This window comes from Pollicipes pollicipes, unplaced genomic scaffold (genome assembly GCF_011947565.3).
Source record: "Pollicipes pollicipes isolate AB1234 unplaced genomic scaffold, Ppol_2.1 Scaffold_5724;HRSCAF=6776_pilon_pilon_pilon, whole genome shotgun sequence".
NCBI classification, from domain to species: domain Eukaryota; kingdom Metazoa; phylum Arthropoda; class Thecostraca; order Pollicipedomorpha; family Pollicipedidae; genus Pollicipes; species Pollicipes pollicipes.
The window spans coordinates 16,869,857-16,896,004 of NW_023596746.1; the positions used below are offsets into that span (position 1 = coordinate 16,869,857).

Below are 26,148 nucleotides of genomic sequence, written 5' to 3' on the forward strand. Positions count from 1 at the left end.
ATTCCATGATAAAGTTTATCGTACCACAATGCTCGATTCGGTTCAGCCTGCTCCCGGATCTTGCCCTGGCCTTTAGCGTTCATCCCAGCGACCGGCTGATAGCGAGCGCCGAAACGGCTCGAACCTACCCAGCCCGCTAAGGCCCGGGTATGTTGGGAGGCAGACGCTTGCGACTCGAACCTACCCAGCCCGCTACGGTCCGGGTATGTTGGAAGCACACGCGTTAACCGTGTGAGCTACGGTGCCAGGCATGTTCTGGTGGCGACGTAGCTTGTGCGCGCAATCCGTAATCTGTGTCCAATACTGGTGCTGAAATCCATTGACATTGCGACATGCGTGGCGCATTATTGACCCGGTCGGCTGCCGGTAGGAATACACCAGAACGTGCGTTTTACAGCCCTTGTTTTTTTTCAAACGGTTTTTTTTTTACCTGTATTGAACCTTTATATATGACCAATGGTAAATTAACTTAAACTTAGCACTTACGTCAATAGCTTTATTATCAATGAAACCATTCAAAAGTTGTATGACTTTGTCTAACACTTCTTTGTCGCGTCATGCTGAACGGTTCCCCAGGAAATGCCCTCACTAATATGGCTTAACATGGCCTAACAATGACTGACAATGAATGGCATGGCCTGTCAATGAATGACTGGCCATACTGGCCAAAGGCCTCACGGGCCCACAGGTATTGGTATCAAAAGAGAAATTCACTGTTTCCATACATCCATGACTATGCGCTCACATTTAAAGTTTTGTCTGCTTAAGAGATGTGCAGGCGACACGGATACGCCAGATAACCGGAACTTTGGTTACGGATGGACGGTATCCGCCCTGCTCGCTGACGCGAAGGAAAAGACAGTTCCACCCTCAAGTTCAACATTGCTATCTTCCTCCGACGTCCTTTCAATCATGTTTATTTGGTTGTCGAATGGGATCTGAAAATAGATGTCCGAAAGTACACTGCTGTTTGCATGCGTTACTTGGTCATCTCCCTGTTTTTGTTTGATTTTAAGATTTGATTTGAACCTATGGAATAACTGAATTTCTGGGATGAGAGATCGCGCTGAGCAGTGCTTGTTGTGTGAGCCTTGAGCTCTTCCATCAGATCGCCCAACTGAAGGTCAACGGCGAAACTTGGTAGTGAAAACTAACGCGTCACAATGCGCGGCATGATCCACCCCGCCCCCTGACGTCACCTGACCTTCAGCGCGTCCTCTGCCACCGGCCGTCAGCCTTACCTGTCATGGCCAACTTGTAAGCGCTTAAAGTAGCTTAAACCCGTCCCGGTGCCGGCACGGGTGGGCGGATCGTAAAGGAGGCGCTCCACCTAACTGAGCTATCGGAACGGTCAATGTTGAATACAAGGGACAACGGGATTGTTCTGCACTACCCTAGACCCAATGTCTCCCGAAAGCCTGCGGCGGGGCCGGATGAAAGCAGTCATTTCTCGCTCACCACAACATGTGCAGCTGGTGCAATTGATCGCAGCAACAGTGATAGGCCGCCGCCGACTTCGATGGTTCTGACGCTGGGGGGGGGGGGGGGAGGGGGAGGCGTCCGGCTCGACGCCGCCGACGGCCGGTCGCCACCCGATCCATGGCTGCTGGGATATCTCACCTCGGTTACCACTTGTGTCCCGATCACCACCTGCGTCCGACAGTAAAGCCCAAACACCTGTCACCGGCAATTAAAAGCCCGTTGGCTGTCGGAGCGATTTCCGCTGGCGTCGGTTTGGGAACCACTGAGCTCGATCTGCGTGCCAGCTCGGTGAAGCGCGCTTGGGCGCGCTTATTTGCGCCGTACGGTTTGCGAGCCACTTCCTACCGGGGAGTGTAATCTGGGCCGTGGACGCGCGTTCACCTGTTTTTGCATGGATCAGCAGCTAAGCTGCGCTGAAGGCTGGGGGAACAGGTGCACGCCGGACGGCCAAAGCGCAGCGCTGGGTAGAGAAGCCATCCCACGGGGGAACAGCTAGAGAGCGAGCAGCGAGTGGGATATCCGAAAGCAAAAACAATGGGACTTCTGGCAACGATCAACTAGATCTGATTCCCAGCTCTGTGTTTCTATAGCAATTGTTTTGGAGTGATTCGAGAAGTATTTGGACACCATTCTTTAATCCTGACGTTATTTTTTTTATTTGACCGTTTCACCATCCGATACCTTGAAAATGCATCTAAGCGCCGATCATTTTCAACTTGGAATCCCCAGTCGCAACGGCCTCGCCACTCTCGCTCTTTCGCTCTCGCTCTCCAAAGCTCATCCGGCCATAAACAGCATAAACAACGTCACACATCCTCCTGGCCCTTGCCATTTTGTCCACCTTCCTCACCATCCATCCACCTTTGTCCACCATCCCCTCTCAATTTCGCACACATCAGCTGGAGCACCTCAGTGCCCTGTCCCCCACCACAGCCCGTATGCCGACACAACCTCAGCCCTCACTGCCTGCGGAGGACTAGCGGAAAGTGTGGTTTCCCTTGCCACACGAACAGCAGTCCCGACCCCGCCGCCTCCACTCGAGGAGTCTAGTGAGTTCGGGCCTTGATGTGCATCATGCTTGCAGGAAGCTCTGCTGCCGCCGCCGCCGCCGTAGCATTAGCCGTCTCCTCCCCCGTAGCCACCGGCTCCGCCACTGCTGCACATCTCACCTCAAAAAAAGGGTGCCGAAAGCGTGGTGGTCAACGCGTGTGTGTTAATCACCGCGCGTCTGGGGAATCAGAGGCGCGGGGTTCGATTCCCCGCGGTGCTTGCCCTTCCTGCCAGGGAAATGCAAGCGACGTCATATAACTTCACCAGCTGAGTGCCTCGGAATCCCCAATGACAACGATCTGTAGAAATATGACCGACCTCACCATGCTTATGGCAAGTGCGGTTTACGTCACGACCTCTTCCTCGCACACAAACAAACGATGTGTGGCCGTCCTTGCCACAAGAGGAGCGAGAGCGGCGGCTTCTGCAGAAATATGTCACCAAACCAATCTATCATCTATTCCATATGGATGGCTATGGGTTCACCCGCGCTGTGGGATCCTCTACTGCCAACTCCCAGTATTTTCGCGGCAGAAGCCTTCTGTAAGGCACCATTTCATACGAACGTGCAATTTTATCCGGGCTAACCTGGGCTCATACATGTCACCTTACGAGATTCGTCAGGGACGTTGGCTCATTCGTATACAACCGGCACACATTTAGTAAACCTTGAATCGACCTCAAGGACGCAAGCACGCTGTTATGATCGTCGCTAATAGCCTCTTAAATTATTTGCTCCATGTCCGACTATCGTTCCCCACCCTCACAGGTGTGTACCTCATGTATCATGAACCGGGGATATGTGCAAGCTTGCGATGTACGCCATGCAGTGTGAAGTTACTCCATCTTAAACTTTCGCTATACGGAATTCAACGGCCAGCATCTACGCTTCCAAGGCTGGCATTAGCCATCGGCTTGCTTCCAGAACTGCTGCGGCTGATCAACAGGGCTGTCACACACGAGGTCGTCAGCAAAAAAACCTGAGCCCATTCTCATGTCGCCGGTTTGACCGTCGTTTTCCGCGATTCTGACCGTCTTCCCCAGCGGTCGTGGCCATGACGTAGCTCTTCGCCGAACAACGCGCCGGTCGCTTGCGTCGAGTCACCGTCGCCCGTCAGCCGGGCAGCGACGGCGGCGGCTGCTTTGTTTGACAAACCTTTGCCACCGGCGTGAGAGGCGCCGGCTCTCTGGGGCCTCGAGAGCTCGCCGAGTGAATCGGGGGCCGCCTGCCACTGCCTGCGCTGTTGGCCCTGGTGACTGGCGATTTCGAAGCTCGTTTGGGCTGTAATGGTCTGCGCCTTGGGCGGCGGGACTAGTGGGTGCGTCGTGGCGCTGACGTCGTCCCGTGTTCGACTGCGGCACCAGTCTTGTGATGCCGTCTGAAGTAGGGTAACCGCACCAAACTGCGGCGCGGCACTGACGTCGTCTCGTGTTCGACTGCGGCACCAGTCTTCTGATGCCGTCTGAAGTAGGGTAACCGCACCAAACCGCGGCGCGGCGCTGATGTCATCCCGCGTTTGACTGTGTTACCAGTTTTGTGATGCCGTGTAAAACAGGGTTTCCGCGCCAATTGAGTAAAATCGATGTCGCTAACGTTGTGTGCCCTAGTCTTTTTGGGGCCCAACAAAGACAAACTGGGTGGGGGTGGGGGTTCTGAAACACGCGTGCATACATTGCATTTCCGAACCGGCCAGTTTCCATTCAGTTGAGCGAGGTTGCAGAAAGATAATTGTAGTTTATGTGACGTACACTTCACAGCCTGAGGCACGACACATGGACATAGTACAGTCCATGTAGGCATGCATCTGATGGTACCATGACATTTAAATCATACCCAGCAAAATGACCTTCGTGCCCTTAAAAATGGTCGCCGTTGCGAGTGATGCAATGAGGCAAGCTGGCAAGCATGCCGTGTGACATTAGCTTTCGACTTCAGTTGCCCTGGCATTGTTGTTGCCCTGTTGCCCTGGACTCTGTCGCAGTGACGCTGGGAAGCTGGAGCTGCGATCATGACCAAAGCGAGGCGATGACATTTACATTCCTCCTCTGCAGAGCATTCGATACCCTCCTCCACTGGAATCAGACTCTGTTAGGCAGACGTCACGTGTGCGTTCGAGGTCATGTGTGCACGTTCAGTGACATCTGCTGTCCCTAGCAAGAAAATGGTCTGTTGCATCAGCTGCTCTGAGATGGATTTCCATGCGCGTCACTTCGGCCCAAACGAGAATGACGTGTCACCCATAAGCTGTTTAGGTGATCTTGGCCATGTATCGATCATTATGCCTTCTTAGATTTTCGTTTGCTCGCACGTCAATGGCTTTTTGTAAAGAAACTTTCTTGTTGCGACTGTCACTGCTATGGCACTCTGTTTTGGACGTTCAAAGATGTGGATTAGGCCCAAACAGTTAGCGTGGTCTAGCTCGTAAAACCCTCTAATAAAGATCGGAAGCTTTGTTTAGTTTGAAAGATATTAGGTGGGGACTGAATGGCCCCGAATCAAGCTAAAAAAGAAAGCAAGTGAAGTGAATTTTCCCAAACAACAAAAAACAGTTCACTAGATGGCACTCAAGACAACCGAGCATAATAAAAATGATAGCTTTGCGTAGGAAGGAAATGTGTGTTCTCCTTCAGTTATTAAAACATGCGAGAATACGATTTTTGTTACAAATGACTAACATGGCCTAGTTCTTTCCACCTCGCGTGACTTCACTGTCGTCTAAGGCCTCAGTGACAGGCAACCGCCTCCGGCCACTTTTAAACATCCTTCAAATAACCGACGGCAAGAAGCGCCATGTTTTTACTACCACAAGCGGCCGGCGGCGGTAGCTGGTGACTTGCCAGGTCCGTTGTGCCGGAGGCGCCTGGTCAGGTCATCTCCGTGGCGACTGCAGGCGGCCCGATCACTCCCATTCCGGTCGTCCGACTTCGGACTGCGATGATGGCCGGCCACGCATGGTGTGGTTTGTCGTCGTATCTGCGACCAAGGAGGGGTGGGAGTGTAACTGACTTATGGTAATTAGATCTGGTATTCGGAGACCTGCAGAGGTGGCATGTTTTTCGTTCAGTGAAAAGCCGAGATTTAGATTTAGATTCGATTTGATCAATTAATTTTCAGTCGTTGGAAGTTAGGCGGTCCATCATTGTTGATGTTGGTGATGCCAGGTGTCTGTAAAGACTTAAAGCGCAAAAAGCTTAAGGGCAGCTCATGAAGTTAGGAGCAGTTGGACCCATATTCGGCTGAAATCCAGTACCTTTTCTATTTTGATGAAACTTGTACCTACGATGACCCGAGGTGTGCCGACACCTCACGTAAAGACTCCTTGTGGGGCGTCGTCGAAGGTTGACGTTCAGGAGTAAAAAAGGCAACCGTTGGATGTCGCCAAACATGGTACATATCATCCATCATTGAGTCCGGAATGTTAGACCAATACCAAACTCCCCTCAAAATATTTCTATCGCAAACAGATCCGAAGATATTGCTGGTTTGCTTATGAATTCAGACGTTTTTTTGCGCAATGCAGCATTTCCAATTGCATGGACCCAACGAACTGGAAAATCATTACTACTTCGGTCTTCCATAAAATCGCTATAACTGTGGAACATCTCAGATACGGAAGACATATTAACTGATCCATCGCTGCATTTAGTTGGTTTACAGCGGCGCCTTCGCGGCGTGTCTTACTGCGGCGAGGCAGCTCAAAACTGGCAGCGGTACGTGGGTTTGGGATTTGGGTGCAGGCAAGGCGATATATACCAGGTGAGCCCGTCCCGACAACGCACTTCCCAGCGAAGATTCCTATGTGACATGATGGGGTCCGTTACCGCACGCGTGGAAACGGGCATGAGTGATCGCATTTATTGTAACACGCTTGGTGGGTGGAAGAGGCAAAAAGATTAAAGCGCATATGAAAAATGAATAAATTATACACTTATGTGTAATTCTGAAGCTTATTGAAAACGGATGCGGTAATATAGCACCTAGGAAGCAGGATATTCGAGGGAGGGTAATCCGCCACATTTTAAGCCAAAGAAGCCTTCGGCGTTAAGAATCATTGATGGCTTAGGAAGCATCGGATGGAATCAAAGCTGCACCCCCGGGTTACCAGATGATTTTGTGCATTACAACTGCCGCTCTCCGGGGAGCTTATCCCAAGTAAATCCATCGAACTTCTGGGCCCACGGCACTTAGATTCGGCCTGACGAGATCACGTGACGGATCGAAATGGTCACTTCGATGTAGCCTAGGATGGCGTGCCGAAGCGAGTGCGGGCGTAGATCCTACCTTCCTGGCTGATATATCTTTGACGAGCGGTCTGGTATAGCAGCGCAAGAAGCTAAGGTGCCCCAAGCTCCTCGGCCGGGGCTCCCGACCCGGACCTGGCCAGGCGCATTCGCGTGGCTTCATCTAACAGCAGCAGCCAAGTCAATGCACACTAGGGCCTAGTCATTTACCAGAGCTGCCTCCCCCCCCCCCCCCCGCTGTCCTGCAACGTTGCAGCCTCACGACTAGCAGCAGAGCCAAATGATGATCTGTACCAGTGACGTTACCGCGCGGGTCAGAGCTGGTGAATACCCGACTTATAACAAAACCCAGGTGGTGATGTCACAGTTTGAAACCCCGTGAGGCCCCGGCGCCATGGTGATCAAACCCGAGGCGCCAGGAGAAAATTCATACCGAACGCTGTTTTTGCTTCGGTTAGTTGTGCGCGAAATGCCGGCATTATATGATGTATCTGGTTTATTAAACACGCAACATGTACGATAATCTCAGAGCTAACACTGGCACACACAAGGATGAAACGAAACCCAGCTGCCGCTCTACACGCCGTCCAGTTTTTATTTGAGGCGTTCATGTCGTTTTGATGGCTTATCCGGCGCAATGATGTGATGCTGTTTCGCGACCCCGCAAATCAAAATCATTAAGGTAAGGCTTGGGATGAAACGCTAGAGTGGGTGTAAGCATCAGGGCTCTGTCAATATCTGCATCTAAGTGCCGACTCAGATATGGTTGAACAACGGGACGGTGTTTTCTAGATGCTGTTTAAAGCAGCATGGTGGACATTGGCGCGGAGCGACGTGGCCGTCTTCCGGACTGAATGCGCACTCGGCATCTCCCGGGATCTGCCAGCAGAAGATGCATCATGCAAGTGCATCGTATAAGCTTGCGCTTCGTCGGCCAGACTTGCAGATCAAACCGAGCTCTTATACGGATTTGGCACCTGGCAAGGCCTCATGTAAATTCGGAAGGGTGTTGCTTGCATAAGGCATGATATACAATGCAGAGATGAAGCAATAGGGGATTCTCATGGCTAGTGCTGCATCAGACATAATGGCATAAAGCGCGCACCGGTGTCTTGTTCACAGGATGCCAGTGAGTGTCTTGGGTAAATTTCCTGAACGTCACCGTTCAAGGATCGCGCAATAATGCTTAGATATCCATGCAACGCCCTGTGCATGCTTAAACGTTTATGACACGACCTCTCTGTTTATAAATGGGCATTAAGCGTTGTGGGTGCTCTATCTTATTCTTACAAGCGTGTCTGAACCTTCATTACGCACTTTACTTTCAAAATATTAAGCTGCAATGAGTCTAGATGGTGTCTATCACATGCGCGCAGGTGTTTCATCATGGATGGTATGACTATGGTAATGAGTGGTGTGTATTCCATGTGATTGGATGTTCTCAGCCATGAGTGTACGAACAAGGGAGGCCGGGGGGGCATCCTCCCTCCCCCTCCCCATACACACTTTTCAAAGTGGGGACCAGCAATGTAAACTGCCACCCACTTTTTGTATTTAAGTTACGTTTAGCTTATTTTTGTACTACCTTAAACACGCATGCCGATTTACTTAGTTAAATGACCATCTTTTCAAACCGCATTGGACACATTGGCCTCGAGTGGTAAATGGCAGCATGTTATCCGACCGTGTCCGGAGAACGGAGATATTTAGCGGCAAACCCGCGCCTCCTCTATTACAAAAGGCCACCAAAAAGGCAGTGGATGCATTCTGTCTTTTACATAACCTTGGTTCTTCTGCATGGTTGTTTCCAGTGCCTCAGCATATATTCATGGAGACCAAGATGGTATGATGTATTTCTCCAAGGACTTCCGGATCTACCCCGTGTCGCCAGAATAGCAGCCGGAGTGCAAGCCCGCACTGGGACGAAGGGCCAGTCAGCCCTGGATCGGTGAAGATAATGTGCCTCTAGCGTTCTACCCTTGTCCGGAAAACGTGATGGGTTTTGGAAGTGTTGAAAGGGGTAGGCCGAAATGAGGTCAAAAACGAAAAAAGGTGTGCCCGTGTCCGCCGGCTGCGGGATCATTCTTCTGCAGGATCGATAAATGAAACGAATAACATAAAACGACTTTAGGCCCGGCACGCTCGTAGTCTCAGGAGCAAGAACAGCAATGACAGGGGTTGCAGTTTTGTAGAAGCGAACGGCGTTGGCCGCTGCAGTTAATACCGAGGCGGTGGGCGCCGTGCGTGCAAGAACGACTGTCGGGAAATAATGCCTCCGAAAGTCTTCCAAAAATACATTCGAGCCACCCAAAGATTAGACTAGGGCGCATTTTTACAGTTTTGAGGAGGTCCTTTAATCAAATTAGCAGATACAGCAGCACGAACAAACAAATAGTTTACATTAGTCTTCCAATTCCACAAAAAAACCATTCGGCAAAACTTCGCAGTGTTGTGATAGCTTATCCGTTCTTACTATCCATATGAAAACCGTACAGGTGATATACGCCCAGACTACTTTTTTCGTTTACGAATTGATGCTCTAAAGCGTTTAAAGCTCTTTTTCATGCGCGTCATCTGTTTCGTCTGCCCATTGGCCAACGCTCGTTGTTAGCGTGGGGCCGACGCCGCGCGGCCCAGGGAGACTGCAAAGCCGGGCGACGAGGCTGTTGCTAAGGTTTGCGAGCGCGTATTTTAAAAACCATGTTATATCATTTTACTCCGTAATTGATTCTGTCTGAATGTAAAACATTTCAGGACGAACATAAAATAAGCATGGAAATAAAAAAATAGAATCCTATTTCTATCCACAATCTACGTTCAGGGCCCTCAATATCTCTGAAGAACACAGAAATATCTGGTAAAGCCTCTGAGTTCTATCGGTTTAGCAAAATTATAATGTACCATTGTGAAATAAAGAGCGCCGGCGATTTATTTCATGCAGTCGTTCAACGACGCCTGATTTCTGCAGTTAATTAACTCCAAAATGCCAATAAAATTGGCCTCGCGCTAGCTCCTGGTTTACGTTTCTGTTCTGATTACATTGTAGAGATAACACATAAAGAACGAAACCCTTGTCCCTCTTAACGATTGAGCTACATCCGATAATCTTTTTTTCGGGGGTAAGTGTGGGGTGAGGCCTTGCACCATTCGGGCGCCCTTGTCAACCGTGCACCCCATTCCCGTGACAAGGCCCTTTAACAAGTGACCTGCGTCCGGTGATTTTTTGGGAGGAGTTACCATGGGGGAGACTTTGTCATCTCTGACACCCCCTCCCCCTCCGTTGACAAGGCTCTGACTACGCCCTTGCCCACAGAGAATACCTGGTGGACCAATTCACGCCTGAGGCAGGCAGCTTCCCGAAAGCTTGTTTGCTGCTGTGGTGTGGTGTAGGAGGAGATTAGTAGAAATTAGATGCTGTGGCAGCTGTGCAATGTATGTTTTACACCAGGGACGTAGTTTCGCAACATGATTTTGGGAGCGCTGAACTGTGAAAAAAGGCTCAAGCTGCCCCCACAATATGTCAGAAATGCAGATTTCTCATCGGATTTTATCCACATTCGTCCATTAATTGGTAGGACAAGTTAGTTAGAGGGGGACCGCCCCCCCCCCCCCCCCCCAGCTGAATAGAAAACTACATCCTAGCTTTACACACCAATGGGCAGTGATGCTGATCCATAAACATGCAGCAACGCGTTTATCCGATCATTCGCAGTCAGTCACACGGGGACCGCCCGGCCAGGGCAATGCCGCCGACGGCGGACGGGAGCAGGGCTCAGATATGGAATATCTTAAAGAAGGGCAATCATTCTGTTACTTGGTTTTTACAGGAGAAAACCCAGTTTTATGGTTTTTGTCACAGCGATTTTGGCGGTTGTAATTGGAGGCTTCTAAATATGTTTCCGGTCTAAAATGATGCGACGAATCTCACCTCTTGAAAAACAGCTGATGAAATCTAGGCGCATGACAACTCTGGTGCACTATGGGCCATTCATTCGCGTTCAAAATTCTGAGCAGTCTGTGCCCAGGCCTTATTCTGGCATCTACCTTGTGGAAGCAGATGCCTCCACTATGACCCTAAATGCCTACCCGCTCGTGGAGTTTCATCTTCCCCAGGGAAAACAGTGTTGCAATGAAATGTAGATGAATATCTAGCATAGTAATTTAATTATTTCCAAAACGTGTTATGCGAATTAAGGGGCCGGGTAAGGCCCATGTCCATCTCCCACCCCACGGTCCGCCTTTGTCAACGGGGCATGCTTCCCACTAAAAGTTTGTTATGCATGCCCCGAATCTGTCCCCTCACTTTCTGAAACGTTCCTAGCCTACTTTCTCAGATACATCATTCAACTAGCGATGAATGGTTGCCTTTTCCTTTACACCTGGTTTCCTTTATATTTGCCAACGGTTGCAAATAGTTCAAGCCACCGTCTAAGCGATAAAATAAGAACGTCCCCCTGCGAATCACAGTGAATATACCGTATGTTTTATGAGCCTGACCACGCCGGCCATTTTCATAGCGCATAGCTGCACAATATGCCTATTCAATATGCGCGTCATGACGTGGACGTGCAGTTATATCATAAACTTCCTCGGTCTATTCATCAATCAAATGGAGGTCATGGCGATCATGATTCTCCGGACGGCAGCGAACTTTTCCCTGCATTTCGCGGAGGGTTTCATCTAACAGCTCCTGGAATACCCGCTGCGTATTTACACAGAGTTGATTGCAGGGTCTGGCCAAACACGCTGAGGTCGGCAACACCGGTCGGAGCGAGCACCACTAGCCTGTTGAGCAATATTGAATTGAATGTCGCTGCCTCCGGCACGTATGCGTGCATGTTGCGTTATGCACATTGCCTGAATTAAATTCATCATAATGCGATGGAGCATCAGTGTGATGTCTTAGTCAACTTAGTTCATTGCCATAGGTTCCAACTGGTGTGACGTATTGGTCGATCAAGCTGGTGATTCAATTGTTGACGTTTTTTGTATTCGTTGCAGCTGAAATATGCAACAGACAAAATGACCTATTGGTTTCAGCTGTATTGCAGATGAACTACTTTACGTTGTGTAAAACGTAGTATAAACTCATTGTAAAGACAATCATAGGAATACAACCATCGATGTAAAGAGCATCAAGTATAGGCTCTTGGCGATCCCCGCGCCAACTTTGTCACATCTGGAAGGAGGAGCTATGGTTGAAATGTAAGTTGGTTTTTTCGTGAGGATTTAACCCACACCTTTTGTAAACACTTTTCTGGGATCAGAGCCCGTGCTAAGCAGTCGTTACTGCGTGAGCTCCATCCCACCATGCGATTGTGATAATGCAGGTCAACCGTAGAACAGTTTTGGCGAAAATGTGGCGTGTCACAATGCTCGGCGCGGTCCGTCGTGCCCAGTGAAGTCAGCTGACCTTGAGCGTGGCCATAATGCCGGCCGCAGGTCGTACCTGTCAGGGGCAAATAGTGAACACGTAACGAATGGAGCTCGACCTGCTACAGGTGGTTAAATCCGTAGACTCTAATCACACGAGTTACAAAGACGGCCATTGTTGTAACAATGGCTGAATTACCCCTGCAAATAGCGCTCACAGTGACGATTGTACCCACGTATTTTACATGTACATTAGGATGTGTTGTCAGTAACAAAACCAAGTGAGACAAAAAATTATTTGGCGCAAGAGTCCAAAAGTACACAGCATAGCAAGAGTTCTTCCCAAAAACTTAAATTCGTGAGACGCGAGTCGATAGAAATATCGCCGTAAACCGACGCCCGGCGTTGCAGTCTCTACATGCTGGACAGCGTCCGTCGCCGCAGGTAGCACCAAGCCGTGCGCGGCCATCGACACAAAATACCTTTGCGTATAGAAATGATGCTACCGAGCGCTCCTTAGCCGTCGTACGAGAATGTCCCGGTCTAAGGTCTAATTTGCGGATCAGACATTGCCCGATTGATTGCCATTTGGCGGAAACTTTATGTGCTGTGGAGTATGAACTCGTTGTACGAGAATGCTGGTTAGTATTGCTTTAGACTTTCACTTCCCCTCCCTAAGACGACTAACGTGATGCAAACAAAACTATGCATAGCATATGACTCAAAATATATTGTCTGGCGTACAGCTTAATACATACAGCAAGCTCTGCAGCCTGTACCACGAACGTAGAGGTGGGCGCGCGGTAGGGTGACCCCGTGCGCATCTTGCTCTTTGCCGAGTCTGTGTATTCGATGCACCGGCCCAAACAGCAACTACTCACAGACTGGAAACCCAAAACGCGTGTTGGCAGAGATCGCTCGGTAGCGGAAATACCGTCGCAGCTGGGCCCCGCATATTGCCGAAACTCCAGCTCCAGCCGCAGACGTCCTTGGCAGTACGGCGCTGCGTTGCACTCCTAGTGTGAACCTGATAGGCAAGATGGTCAGCGGTGCATGCGCTCCGTCCCGCAGCTCGCAGTCGCTGAAGTCTCGCAGTAGAGGCTGTGTGACTGGTCCGTGCCAGGGAATCAGTTCGGTGTGCCTCACGGCCTCGAGGCTTACCGCTGAGATGGCGGAGACCCTGGCCTGAAGAAGACCCTCGGTTTGCTGCTCACGAGCGGCGCTGCGATCGGAGCCGCCTGTTCGCGGACCATGCGGTTCTCATCCCACACCATGTCCAGCAGCAGCTGTTCCGGACGGACCCAGTACCCGCTACGCTGGAGGACTATGTGTGCTGTAGCAGGTCGCGGAGCACCGCGATGCTCCGGAATAAGCTGCGTAAGCCAAAGGCGCACCCGCTCTTTTGCCGGATGGCGGACCATACCGGCACATAGTGGCCGACCACGCACTGGACGAGGTCCTTGAGAGCGCTGCTGGAGGTCTTGGTAGAGATGTGAACTAGGAGCAGGCGAGCGGCCAGTGTCAACCATCTGAAAACAAAAGCGAATATATTAGAACAATTTGTTACGAACTGAGCATTAGATCATGCAAAAATTATTGTGCCCCTCTAGTGGATGTAATTATGCCGATATCCAGAGTCCTTAAATGTGACGGAATACACATAAACAAATATGCTAGTGAGCATGAACCAACCAGCAAATGATCCGACATAACACGGCACAAGGTATGATAATAAGTAAATACACAACAGTGGGCACACGAAATATCAATTGATACGTGATGAACTTTAAGCACTCATTGGTATAAATTCAAGGATAATGCGTTTTCATATTCATCTGACATGGTTTGATAGTCCGATTTGCCGCTGGGCCGCCACATTTCAGACAGGGCCGTCTTGAATGCCGAAGGCCAGAATGTACAGCAGCTGCTGGCTGGATCTCAGCTGCTAAATCAGTTCGACCGGCAGGTTTGGCGCGGGCCCCGACCTAGGCCTGAATGCCACAACGTGCACGGACCTCTCCTGACCTCAGACCTCACAATGTGCCCAGACCAGCCCAGCCCAGACCTTTCCTGACGTGCCCGGACCTCACAATGCCCAGACCTCTCCAGCACAGGTCTTGCCGAAGGGTCCTTCGATCCCGCGGTCGTGCCATCCAGGTTCAGCAGCAGATGGAGGAGGTTCAGCTCGTTGCCGTGCAGCTGGCAGGTGAACCAGCGTACGGGGGACTCGGTGGCCAGCTCAGACAGTCGGAACACGTCGCCCATCGTTTCGGTGTTGACAGCCGTGCCATCGCAACCGAGCACATTGATGCAACCATCGCACTGCGGGCTCACGGCGTGTAGCTCGTTGAACAAGTGCAGGGAGCGGCCGAACTTGGACGTAAAATGAGACACGTGGTGGCTGCATGGCTCAGTGATGACAACCACGTGTTTTTTGACGGCATTCTTGGGATGATGTCAATTCCTCTCCATCAACGTTGTCACGTATCGCCCACAGTTCCCTGATTTATACTGTCGCGGTCTTGAACATGGTATTAGCGAGATTCCTCCTCGATTCGCTCAGCCATCTGATGTAGCTCAAGGCTTTCCCGAAGTCGGCAGTTGGTGGCGGGATAGTGGAGGCGCGTGACCTATCACAAAAATTGTTCTGCGCGACCATGTAGCCTTCGACATGCTTATGCACGTAATTGTTTGAAAGAAATGTTTCAGTACCGGCAAAATTAAACTAATAAACCCATATCTCCCACAAAAAAACACATTAACTGCAAATTAACACCACAATGATGCGTTAGCAATAAAAAACTTGAACCTAACCCGGCTTGCTAGAGCATTTTCATAACTGCACAGCTTTGGGTTTTACCAAAAATTAATGTTTCTTACGAGAAAGTCGGTTTAAAAGCTGTTTGGCAATGTTTTGCTGGTGCTTTCATGACATCTATTTCATACTTAATCCACCAAGTACCAGTAGTGTGGAAAGTGACAGCTTTGAAGCGTATTATATGATGATCCCAGTGTATAAAATAGGTGGCGTTAGTATCGAATACGGTTTTCTTGGCCTGTCAAAAAAACTGTTCTCGACCCACAAATATCAACAGTGGTGCGGTGCGATAGACCTGAAAGTTTGTCATTAATCCGTGGGCCAAGGAAAAACTTTGTCTCAGCTGATTCCAAGAGACTCGCCCCCTCGATGACACACCCTAACGTACATGGTGTTAAAAACATATTTATCATAACAAGCGTGTTCCTTTATTATTGGAAACGGTGCACGTGCCGCAGAACATCAAGCAGGCTAGCTTCTCATACAACACGGACAAAGGGCTCTATTGAAGATATTGAAGCAAGCATCATACTTATAATCATTGGCATACATTTTACGCAAAAAGACTGCCCCATGCAGCAAAGTTCTCTTTTTAGTGAATATGCTCTTCAATGCGTCATGATTTCAGTACGTCATCGTACCTTGCACAATATTGATTGAGAGCTAACTGACAGCCGCTATATCTGGAAATGGCGCTGACGAACGCCAGATATGAACGCCTCGACAAGTCTATTTTTCTTGGCCTTGATCGCCGCATGGCTTATGGAATGACAGGATTTGAATGACGTTATTAGGACGTCATGAATGCCAAGGTGACTTTGAAATACTCTCCCGATATACATTTCCCCATCTTCGCGGGCGTTTAGCCCAAAAACTAGACGGGCTTGGCTTTTAGATTTTAAGAAGAGCAGGATTTTGAACAGCACCGAAAAGTCTTCGAGAAGTCCAGTTCAGTTCAAGCCCTACATAAATGCGGAACGCTCCCTTTAAATGCGCCAAGCGAGTGGCACGCTTTCGTCTTCAACTGGCGAGGAGATTGAAAGTAAAAATGCTGGCTAAGACAAATGGAGCGCACGCCTTCATCTCTGAGGCCGACTGTCGGTGAGAGGCACTCATCTCCGGGGCCGACTGTCGGTGACTGGCACTCATCTCTGGTGCCGGCTGCCGGTGAGTGGCACTCATCGCTGGCGCCGGCTGCCGGTGAGTGGCACTCATCTCTGGCGCCGGCTGCCGGTGAGTGGACCACTCAAATGCGATTTAGCGGTTAAATCGTTGTTTTTTTTCACATCGGAGCCGACTGAGCCGTGCCAGCGGTCCGGTCACTGACGCGAGCAATCCTATCACTGACGCGAGTCATCCGGTCACTGACGCTATGCATAGTGCGAAAATGATTCCGCGAGCAGGCGGGTAGGGACCCGCCGGCTCGTCAGCTCTCGGATGAAACCGGCTACACCCTTCGCGAAACGCCGAGCCGATGTGGTGCACCAAGGTCGATGACAATGAGTTTAATAATGGAAAGCGTGACGCCTTGCGTCTGGCATGGCAATCTCAGCGACTCTGCATTGGCGATGGAGATAACGGAGCATTGCGACAGAGGGCTGAAATTTTGATTCCGCGACAGAAATCTGTTAACATTTTCAGCCATTCTGTTCAAAAGAGTCTGTGGTAAGAGTGTTAGTGGAGCAAAAGATGCGCGTACCTCCCCAGCGACGAACAGCAGCTTCGAGTCGAACCGCGGTGAGGAACCGTAGCTTTTTCTCAGAACACCAGCATGAAACACAACCTTCCCATATACTGCATAGCCAATCACAACAATGAGTCAGCTGCGCTTTATTTCAAAGCCGTGGTCGCGTGAGTCATGCGCCGCGTGCCCGAGCAGACCGACCGCCTGCGCTTGCGGGGCTCGGCCCGATTCCAAGCCAATGCTCGAAGCCAGATGCCGCTCAGATTTCGTAACAAGCTCCTATAATATCCCGCGGACCCGTTTGACTGGTGTGCAGCGCCACACCGCCCTCGACCGCAAATAACACACAGTGTCTGCCGCTTGCTGTGAGATGTAGGAATAAAGCCGCCACAACAATGCCGAACGATCCAGCGCACGTTCCACAAAAGTCGCGAGTCGCGCAGATCGCTCTTGTATGGGACAAGACACCGTTTTCCATCCGTTGTTGTTGTTTTTTGTTTGTTTTTTTTGGGGGTTATGCCTTTCGAATACTTGTGGTGAGTGCCCTAGCGCGACATCTCACGGTCTGTCAGTGTTCTCTGCCTTGCGTGACCTCTCACAATATGTCAGTGTTCTCTGCCTTGCGTGACCTCTCACAATATGTCAGTGCTCTCTGTCTTATGTGACCTCTCACGGTCTGGCAAGGTGCTCTGTCTTGCGTAACCTGTCACGATCTTGCAGTGCGCTCTGCTTCACGTGACTTCTCGCTATCAGTGTGCTCTGCCGTATGTGACCTCTCTCTAGCGATGCTCTCTTTCGTACGTGATCCGTTACTGTCTACCAGTGTTCTCTGTCATCGATATGGCGCCCATGCGGCTGTTCGTGATAGCTTCTTTTTGGTAGCCTGCTTGTTGGGATCAGTTTGTGACGGCTTGCTAGGATGCCTTGTTTGGAAAGGTTTATTTGCAGGGACATGTCGTGGTGATATGTTGCGTTGACCTGCTCGTGGCGACCTGTTTGTGAGGACCTGTCTGTGATGATCTGTTTGTGACCTGTTTGTGATGGCCTGTTTGTGACTCTCTGTTTGTAATGACCTGTTTGTGACGACTTGTTTATATTGACCTGTCTGCTTTGACCTGTTGCAGGGAGGATGACCAAGCGGAGGACGCCCTGCTGGCAGTGATCGGACAAAAGGGAAAATGGCAGCTGATTACCTTCCTCGTCATATCACTGCTAGGTCAGGCCTGGAGGGTGGTGGCCGGGGATGCAAGGGAGGATGTTCAACTGCCCTGTTGAATGAATGTTAGGAAAAAATCCTGCACCAGATCGTGCATGCCTTTTTGGTGTAATGTATGACATACTCTGCGGACGGAGCAGCAGAGCTTACTGAGCGTAATAACTTTCTTACATGTACTGACTGCGCAGTGAGCTCATGGAGTAGTTGGCTTCGTGGAACGTTGTCCCCCGGGTCTGTCTCTCGGCCTGAAAGGTGTCGCAAAAGTGCAAACATGCGGGCAGGCAAGTACGGTACTGAGTTGTGCATTCTGGCCCGCTGATCTCAACCGTAGCTGCCCCATGGCCTTGGAGAAATGTGCATTGTTCTCTAAAACACGTGTTGTGGAGCGTTGGCCACGTCTGTCTTGGCTAGCCAAGCTGAAGTTCAACATGGTATCCAAATATTATGACGGTGGATAAGTGGCCGCTGCCGACAGCTGGAGCTGAGCTTTGGAATGGGAGTATTTTGAATATTCATATGGTCGACATTCTATCCGGATTTTGTGAGCATTCGAGGACCAGAGTCAGAAGCTGGGCTATGACACTACCTCCCCTTAAACAGGCAAAGCTGTGAGCCATTGTTCCCAGCATGAAGAACCTCTCGGCTTATGATAAGGACTTGTCTTGTGCCTTGTCCTCTTTAACTTCGACGCCATCGGCGCGATGTTTCGCCGCTTGGTCAACCAGGGCCAATTTGTTTTCGATGTCACCGCATACTATGAAAATATGGTGTGGCTCCCCCCCACCCCCACCCCCACCCCCCCCACCCCCACCCCCCCCCCCCACCCCCCCCCCCATTGTCTAGTCCGGTGACGATACCAAGCCAGGCACGGTGATATACATATATATGCAATATAATGTATATATATATATATATATATATATATATATATATATATATAACATGATGTATGCATCATGGCACATGAGGAAAAGAAGCGACGATTCGGGGCCAAGTTTAGGTTGCAGGGTTTCATAGCGTGCATGGAGCTAGATGAGATCCGCAGTTTTTAAGACTTGCTAATTCTTTAATTACGAGCCGGTGCCGCAGATAAACAGTCAATGTTTTGCGAGAAAACTGCCTTATCCGTAGGCTGGGAACTCTGTGGTGCCGAAGAGCCCGAATGTCCGTGTGAAATACGTGACAGACAGGTGGGTGGTTCGGGACAATACGGTGCTTCAGGGCATGTGCCAGAAGAGATGCACCTTGTGCGCGGCAAATCTCGGTTGAAGCCAGGGCAGCCTGAATCATTATGCGTGCCAGAAACTGTCTTGGAGCATTGGTCTACGAAACCGGATCAAAGAGCATGCGATCGATGGAATGTTGGCTGTCGCTGCCAACAACAAGTCTCTAACCCATTTGGTGTACATTTGCTGAGATGCGATGCTAATGTATATCCTTGTATGAATGAATGGCTTAGAAGAAGGGAAGGCAGGCAAAGAAGTCGTAGCGGACGAAGCCGTGCTTTCTAAGAGACGAGAACTCTATAAAGAGAGCACCAAATGATAGCAAATTGCCTTCTAGGTATCTGCAGTGTAGAAAATCCTTTGGAGATTTTTGAAGCGGTTCAAATCCTGTAGTGCACTGAAACGGTTTCTAAATTATTCGAACTTTTCGAAGGTGGAGCGCAGTAAACACTGATGAGCAACACTCTTACGCCCGGATGGCCAACCTCGGGTACGACCACCTCACGGCCAACCACAGCAAGACCTTCAAGTTCCCTGACAGCACAAAGACCTACATCGTGTGCCAAACCAACCCAGCAGAGTGAGCGAGGCGCGCCGGCCGAGTCGCAATGCCCGGCCCTTGCCAACATATTACGTCACGACTACAGGAGCCGATGAGCGGCGTGCATTCAATATCCCATAATATTTGACAAGTTTTTTGGTTACGTTTGAACTTGTTCAAAGGTCAAAAGCTCCACAGAATTACGGTATCAGTCTTGCACGGTAAATCGTTTATATTAATGTCCGTCAAATGGCAATAAATGCAAGGAATTTCACCTCGTTGCGAATTTGTGCATGTGTTCCGCAACCCAAATTCGTTAGTGCATCCTTAGATGGCGCCTAAGCTGCCTGTGACAGTTTCAGTGAAAAGGAAGACGGGGAGCGCCAAACGGGAGCAAAGAGAGCGATGTGCTGAGAAGATCGTGCAGGTTATGGAACATAACGGCGGGTCCCCAAAATGATGGAAAAGGCAAGCCGAGGCTTGGCATGTGTCACTCACCCCTGCGCGACACCCTACATGTGGAATTGAAGTTGAGGTCCCCCAAATTCATATGACATAAGTCTTCAAAGCAAGCGAAAAATCCTTCAGTGTGTGCTGATAAGATTTTATTGAAACTGAACTTTGGCCGGCAAGTCGTGACCCTGTTCTCGTTCGTTCTCACACAAATACACTTTCCACGCGGGCGGCGAGGTGAACGGACAGAACTACTTAATTTGAGGACAGCAGCGCCCTATCCCATGGCCCTAACGTCCAGGTGCGCTCCAACATGGGACGGATAACACCGAGGTCAACGTGTGGTATCCTGGGACCGGAATATCCTCGGACCAAGTGATCAAACTTGACTTTTTTAAGCGAGCGTTGCTTCAGAAGAGACAAGCGGTCGCGCGCTTGCCTTGCTGCGCTTATTTTTAGGATGTGGATATTGGAATTAACCATGTTTTGCGGTCGCATTTACGCCTCTTCGAGAGTTGACTGGTACCAGATGAAGATCCTGCCGAATTTATCGGAAGACCCCACGACCATTGTGGAGGACTCCGGATCGACCAATAGTATCTGGGCTGATTTACATTTAGGTCCACATCGACGGCGTAGGCCTGCGATAAAATGCGTAAAACCAATGATCAAAATTGACGGCTACTGAGCGATTGAAGGTGCCGCGGCAGGCCAACAAAAAGGCCTCCTTGAACAGTGCAGGGCCCTAAAAGCAAACGAGAAGAACCCAAGATCAATGTCTTGGGCGCCTGAACGATCGGAAGTGCCCCGGCAGGTTAACATAACTGCGGGCGTCATGAACAGGGCTATAGTGGACGGCTTCGGCCAGAGCGCAGGGTCCCGAGCAAACGTGAATGCCCAAAACCAGCGTGCATGAATTAATGCCCTTAAACGATTGAGAGTGCCTTGGCACTGAACGTGTATGGCCTCGGACAGTAGCTTAGAAGCCTTCGATCAAAATTAAATGTTCAAGACCATCAAAGCGGGCCCCTGTGCGATCAAGAGTGTCCGGGAAAGTACAGGAAGGGCCCGACAAGAGTGAAAGGGTTTCCGCAAATACATGCAAAGGAAAGGTATCCTAAATCAATGTAGAGTACCCGACACCATCGAATGACTCTGTGCGTTAACAGATTTGGGCCCCAGCATGGGTGTCGATTTCTCAAAATGATTGAGGGGGCCAAATTCTTGAAAGTCACTGTAAGAGGACATGTGCAAAAAACTTCTCGAATGTACTCCACGTATGTCGTGGTTTCTGACTATCAATCATAAGTAAGTATATATATACATATATATATATATATATATATATATATATATATATATATACAAGAATAGTGTCCACAATATGTCCGGCATTCCATCCGTGCACATGAATCTTCTCCACCTTTCAAATTTTTTTACATATGTATTTTCGGTTGCTCCGGAGCAGGGGTGCAGCCTGAGCTTTGGCGAGGGGGCCACAGGGTTGACAAACGGCCCCTGAGAGTAGCAGGGCCCCCCAAAATTGCCGGATACGGCCCATTTGTTATTGAGAACATGTTTTTCTTGCATATTATATATATATATATATATATATATATATAGCTTTTGTAACTGGAGTATAGACCAGACGACACCGCGAAATCAATTCTGCATTGAGTTTATAGTAAATAAACTGACAAGATCATGCGATGAATGACTGCACAAAACAGATTGTTGGCGCTCTTCATTTCACGTTGATTCATTGGACTTTTATTGCACCGATAGAACTCAGAAATTTTGCCAGAATTTTGATTTGGGTTGCGCAGATACAGAAAGGATTCCTCGAATGTAGGTCGAGGATGAAAAAATGTGTCAACAATTCGCACTAACAAGGCTTGGCCATGTTTATGTGGATATGTTTAACATTCAGCCAGAATTGAGAAGCGGTACAAATAATGTAACGTAGTTTTGAACATGCGCGCTCGCATATCCTAGCAGCAAAAAAAAATTGATGCCATGCGCTGCAGTCTCCATAGGCCGCCCAGCGTCGGCTCTGCGGCTAACATGAGGTTGTGGCCAGCAAGTGACGAAAATGGTTACGCATCTGATAGAAGCTTTGGGACACCAGAATCTTGAATACTTGGATCTTTTAGAACTCTGAAAGCTCTAGGACTTTTATTTATTTTTCATTTATTTATTTATTTGTTCTATTTATTTAATTTAAAATTTAGAGATAATCCGGGCGTATGTTTAACGTGTGCGGTTTTTAGATTGATGGCAATAACGTATTGGTACTTACAGCACCGCGAAGTGCTGACGTCTGGCGGCTAAACTGGAAGGGTAAAGGGGTAACGCCTATTTTTCGTGTTGCTGTGATTGTTAACCTGTCCAGAGGACATCCTCAAAGATATAAAAAAGAAGTTCGCCCCGTGTTACATTGTACTGTGCGAAGTAATTTTGAAAGGCATTCAGAAACATTATTTTACGATGGTTATCGCTGCGCGTTCGGCGCCCGCCCCCTGGCGTTAATTGTAGTGGCCAACGTCGTTCAGTTTTGCGAAAACTGCGAACCAAGCCTTCGCTATCCTTGCTACTCGTGATTACGAGAGTGTTGTTGGTTCTTAATTATGCACTCAGATGTGGCGTTATATGTGGCGTTGCCAGCTCTCACCCTGTCGAGAAGGGCGGACACCGCGGGGAATCGAACCCCGTATCTGCACAGTGGTTAACGCAGGCGCGTTAACCACTACACTATCGGCACCCGGCGCGCAGGCTCAAACTTTTTTAACGGTGTTTGTTTCGCTTGTCGATTACGCAAAATCATGAACTTTCTCAATGGGGTATGGGATGATCTTGTGCGTTTCGACCCGATTTCGGCCCACTCCGCTCAACATCAGTGAGACCCCTTACTTTTTCCGGTAAAGGGACCCCCTTGGGTACAACACTACGGGGCACACTGTTGTTCCCGGTCAAGGGCGGCAGGGCCACTGTGCCCCACCGTGGTGTGTTTTTTTGGCATCATTTTGGCGAAACGGGGCGGCATTCCCTGGCAGATCCAGAGGCCCTTAGAGGGATACATCACATCGCATTGGTCCGCTCCCTGACGCAGGAGGCCGTCTGACCCACGCAGTTGACGCCGGATCGACGCATGAAACGTCAGTAACGTAACAACATCCCTGCTCACCGGGGGTGGTCAAATAATTAGCACATAGACTCCGGTCGGGCTTGACGGGCTCACGCTGGAATTAGGTTGGAGTGCCCACCGCTCAGTACCGGGGGCCCTGACTGGCACAGAACTCCCACATTATACTAATGTGAATACTTGTCATAAATTATTATCTTTCCTTCAATTGTCAGGGGCCCGACCAACACAAGAGGCCTTATGCCATTCGGGCTCCCGTCCCCGTCCCTGTTGAACAAATACCCCCCTGACCGATTCGGAGCCCCTTGTTGACACAAAATGCCCTATTAGTCACAGTGGGCCGCTGAACCATACAGGGGCCCGACCAATGTAAATCGCGGGCCTCGGCCTTGTCCCTGCTTAGGAAGTGGGCCCCGAGAGTTCAGACCAACACGGAGCCGATTGTTCGTTGTTGGTGATGTCTGGCCGAAGAAGAGGAACGCTCTGTCTCGGGGTCCCTATCGGTGCAAAAAATCATCAAACTGACATTTGAGGTCACGGCCCTATGGTTGGGGGTTCTTAATGTGACCTACAGCCAGCCCCTCGGACCCTTCAACCATCAGATCGCGCCCTTGATCTTTGGTCTCGAGAGACCCTTCAACCCCTCTTCGCCCCCCCCCCCCCCCTCCTCAAACATCGTTCCGACTCGGGGCCACTTGCCGCCACAGGACCTCTGTTTGGCACTGTGGCCCTTAACTGACACAGGAGCCCCTCATTGTGTCAGGAACCCCGAACATTGCAAATCGCGGGCCCCGATCTCGTTTTTGCTTGGGAAGTGGGTCTCAAGGGCTCAGGCGGACGGGAGCCGACTGTCACGTGTTCTTAGTCTCTGGCCGACTTAGACACCCGCATTGTCTCAGGGTCCCTCAAACGATGCAAGAGGATCTCTGATTGATATTTCAGGTCACGACCCTACGGGCCGCGATTTCTTATGTAACCTACAGCCAGTCCTTCGAGCCCTGATGCCCTCCAACCGGGCCTTTTGATTGTCGGTTCCTGTGGGCCGCCCGAGCTCCTCTTCGGGCCTCATCAAACACTTCCTCTGGTCAGCTCGGGTCCCTTGCGAGCATAGGGCTCTCTGTAGGACCCCCCGATGTGGGTCCATGTCAGGTACAAGGCCCCAGGCCAGTGCAAATCATTGGCCTCGGCTTTATGGCCGATTGGGAAGCGGGCCCTCAGGCCCATATCGACACAGAGCCGACCATGTGTTACGGTGGCACCTGACTGACATATAAGCCCATATCGGCCCAGGGGGTCCGCGATCGGCGTAAAGGGCTCTTTGACCGTTATTGGAGGATCCTTTTTCACAGGTTGGGGCCCTGAATAAGACTCCGACCAGCCCTGCATGGCCTTAGACTTTTCAATCGCGCCCTTGATCGTCGGACCCGGTGGGCCCTCTAGACTCTTTTGGCCTCCTCGAACACTGTGTCTGGCCATCTCGGGGCCCCTTGACAACACAGGGCCCATGCTAGGCACTGTGGGGCCCAGAGCAATGTAAATCGCTGGCTCCGGCTTTTTCCCTGCAATGGGCTCTAAGGACCATGCCGCCACGGTGCCGACTGTGTGTTACTGGTGATGTCAACATAGACACCACGACCAAAACATAGACACCACGGCACAGGTGGTGCTGTTATCGACTCAGTGGGCCGCTGATCAGCGCGCAGGGCCCTCTGGCTGGCATTGGAGTGCCCGACCTGCGGGCCGGTACCCCTGAATGGTCTAGCTAGCCTTTCCCTCAAGCTGGACCGTTAATCGTAGGCTCCGAGTGCCTTAAGGTCCCCTCGGAGCCTAAGGGGGAGGCACGTGCTCCCTGTGTCCTCGCCTGCCTGCGCTACCGGCACAAAACGATATCAGAGTCAAGCATACATATTAATAGTGTGATTAAAAGCATGCATCATGCAAGAAAAAGAACGGAAAATGCTCAACTAAGCGCGGTACGAACACGAAACTTTTACAGTTTGACTAGCTCAGTCAGCTGCATTCGACTGAACATTACATCGCGGTTCTCATTTTCTTTGTCCTTTTACATGTAAAGCAATTAGCAGAAATCTTCCATAAAATTGATATGATTTTGATCTCCCACCTGTACTGTCCTGCTTGTACTTTGACTCTAAAAGGTTGGGGAGGCCAAACACACCTTTGGTGGGGGGGGGGGGGGAAACGGGAATTGGGGGCAGTGGCCCACCCAAAAAAATACAAATTGACACCCGTGGGCGCCAGCAACAGTGCAGGGCCCTCCAGGCAAGTGAAAAGAACCCGTGAGCAATGTGAAGGCATTTCGAGCAACCGAGATTACCCAGGCAGGTTAAAGGGAATATTCCACACTTGAATTTGAAGATATGGAGACAAGCATCAGCTACGATTAAATAGGCTTACTTTTAACTATTGATATGTTTGTAAGTGCAAAAGACTGCTTCAGACAGTAAAATTTCACTATTTAGTACATATGCTCTTGAATATTTTATGGTTTGATTGCGTCATGAAACCTTTGTATGATGTCAGAATGGCTGCAAAACTGACGGTGCGAAATTGCCACAGTAGCGGATTGGCTGACTCCATTGTAGCACTTCAACTTGACGAGAGATGACGTGCTAATCGGTGCGTTGCTCACAGAAATCAAACTGAACCAGATGGGTTGTCGACAAGAGCGTAGGACTCTCCATGCAACTTAAAAAGCACCCAAGACACAGTTTGGACGGCCTCCGAGCGATCGAGTGTGTCCAGGCAGGATAACAGATGGGCCCACGACAAGGGCGAAGGGCCTTCTGCAAGTGACAGGCAATTGAAAGGGTCCTAGACCAATGCAGAGGGCCCATGAGCATATCGCGAGCGCATCAGTAGTCTAACAGAAACCAATGTGAAGGGCTCCTGAGCTACCAAAA

General features: G+C 50.0%; 1 protein-coding gene across 1 annotated transcript in view; it reads left to right on the plus strand.

The window, feature by feature from the left end:
* LOC119102736 (organic cation transporter protein) overlaps positions 1-26,148 on the plus strand; it is a 47,271-nt gene that overhangs the window by 6,589 nt on the left and 14,534 nt on the right. Inside the window, exon 2 of the mRNA XM_037226194.1 lies at positions 17,774-17,865. Within this exon, the coding sequence (XP_037082089.1) occupies positions 17,774-17,865 (92 nt within the window). The remainder of the gene's footprint in view (positions 1-17,773; positions 17,866-26,148) is intronic.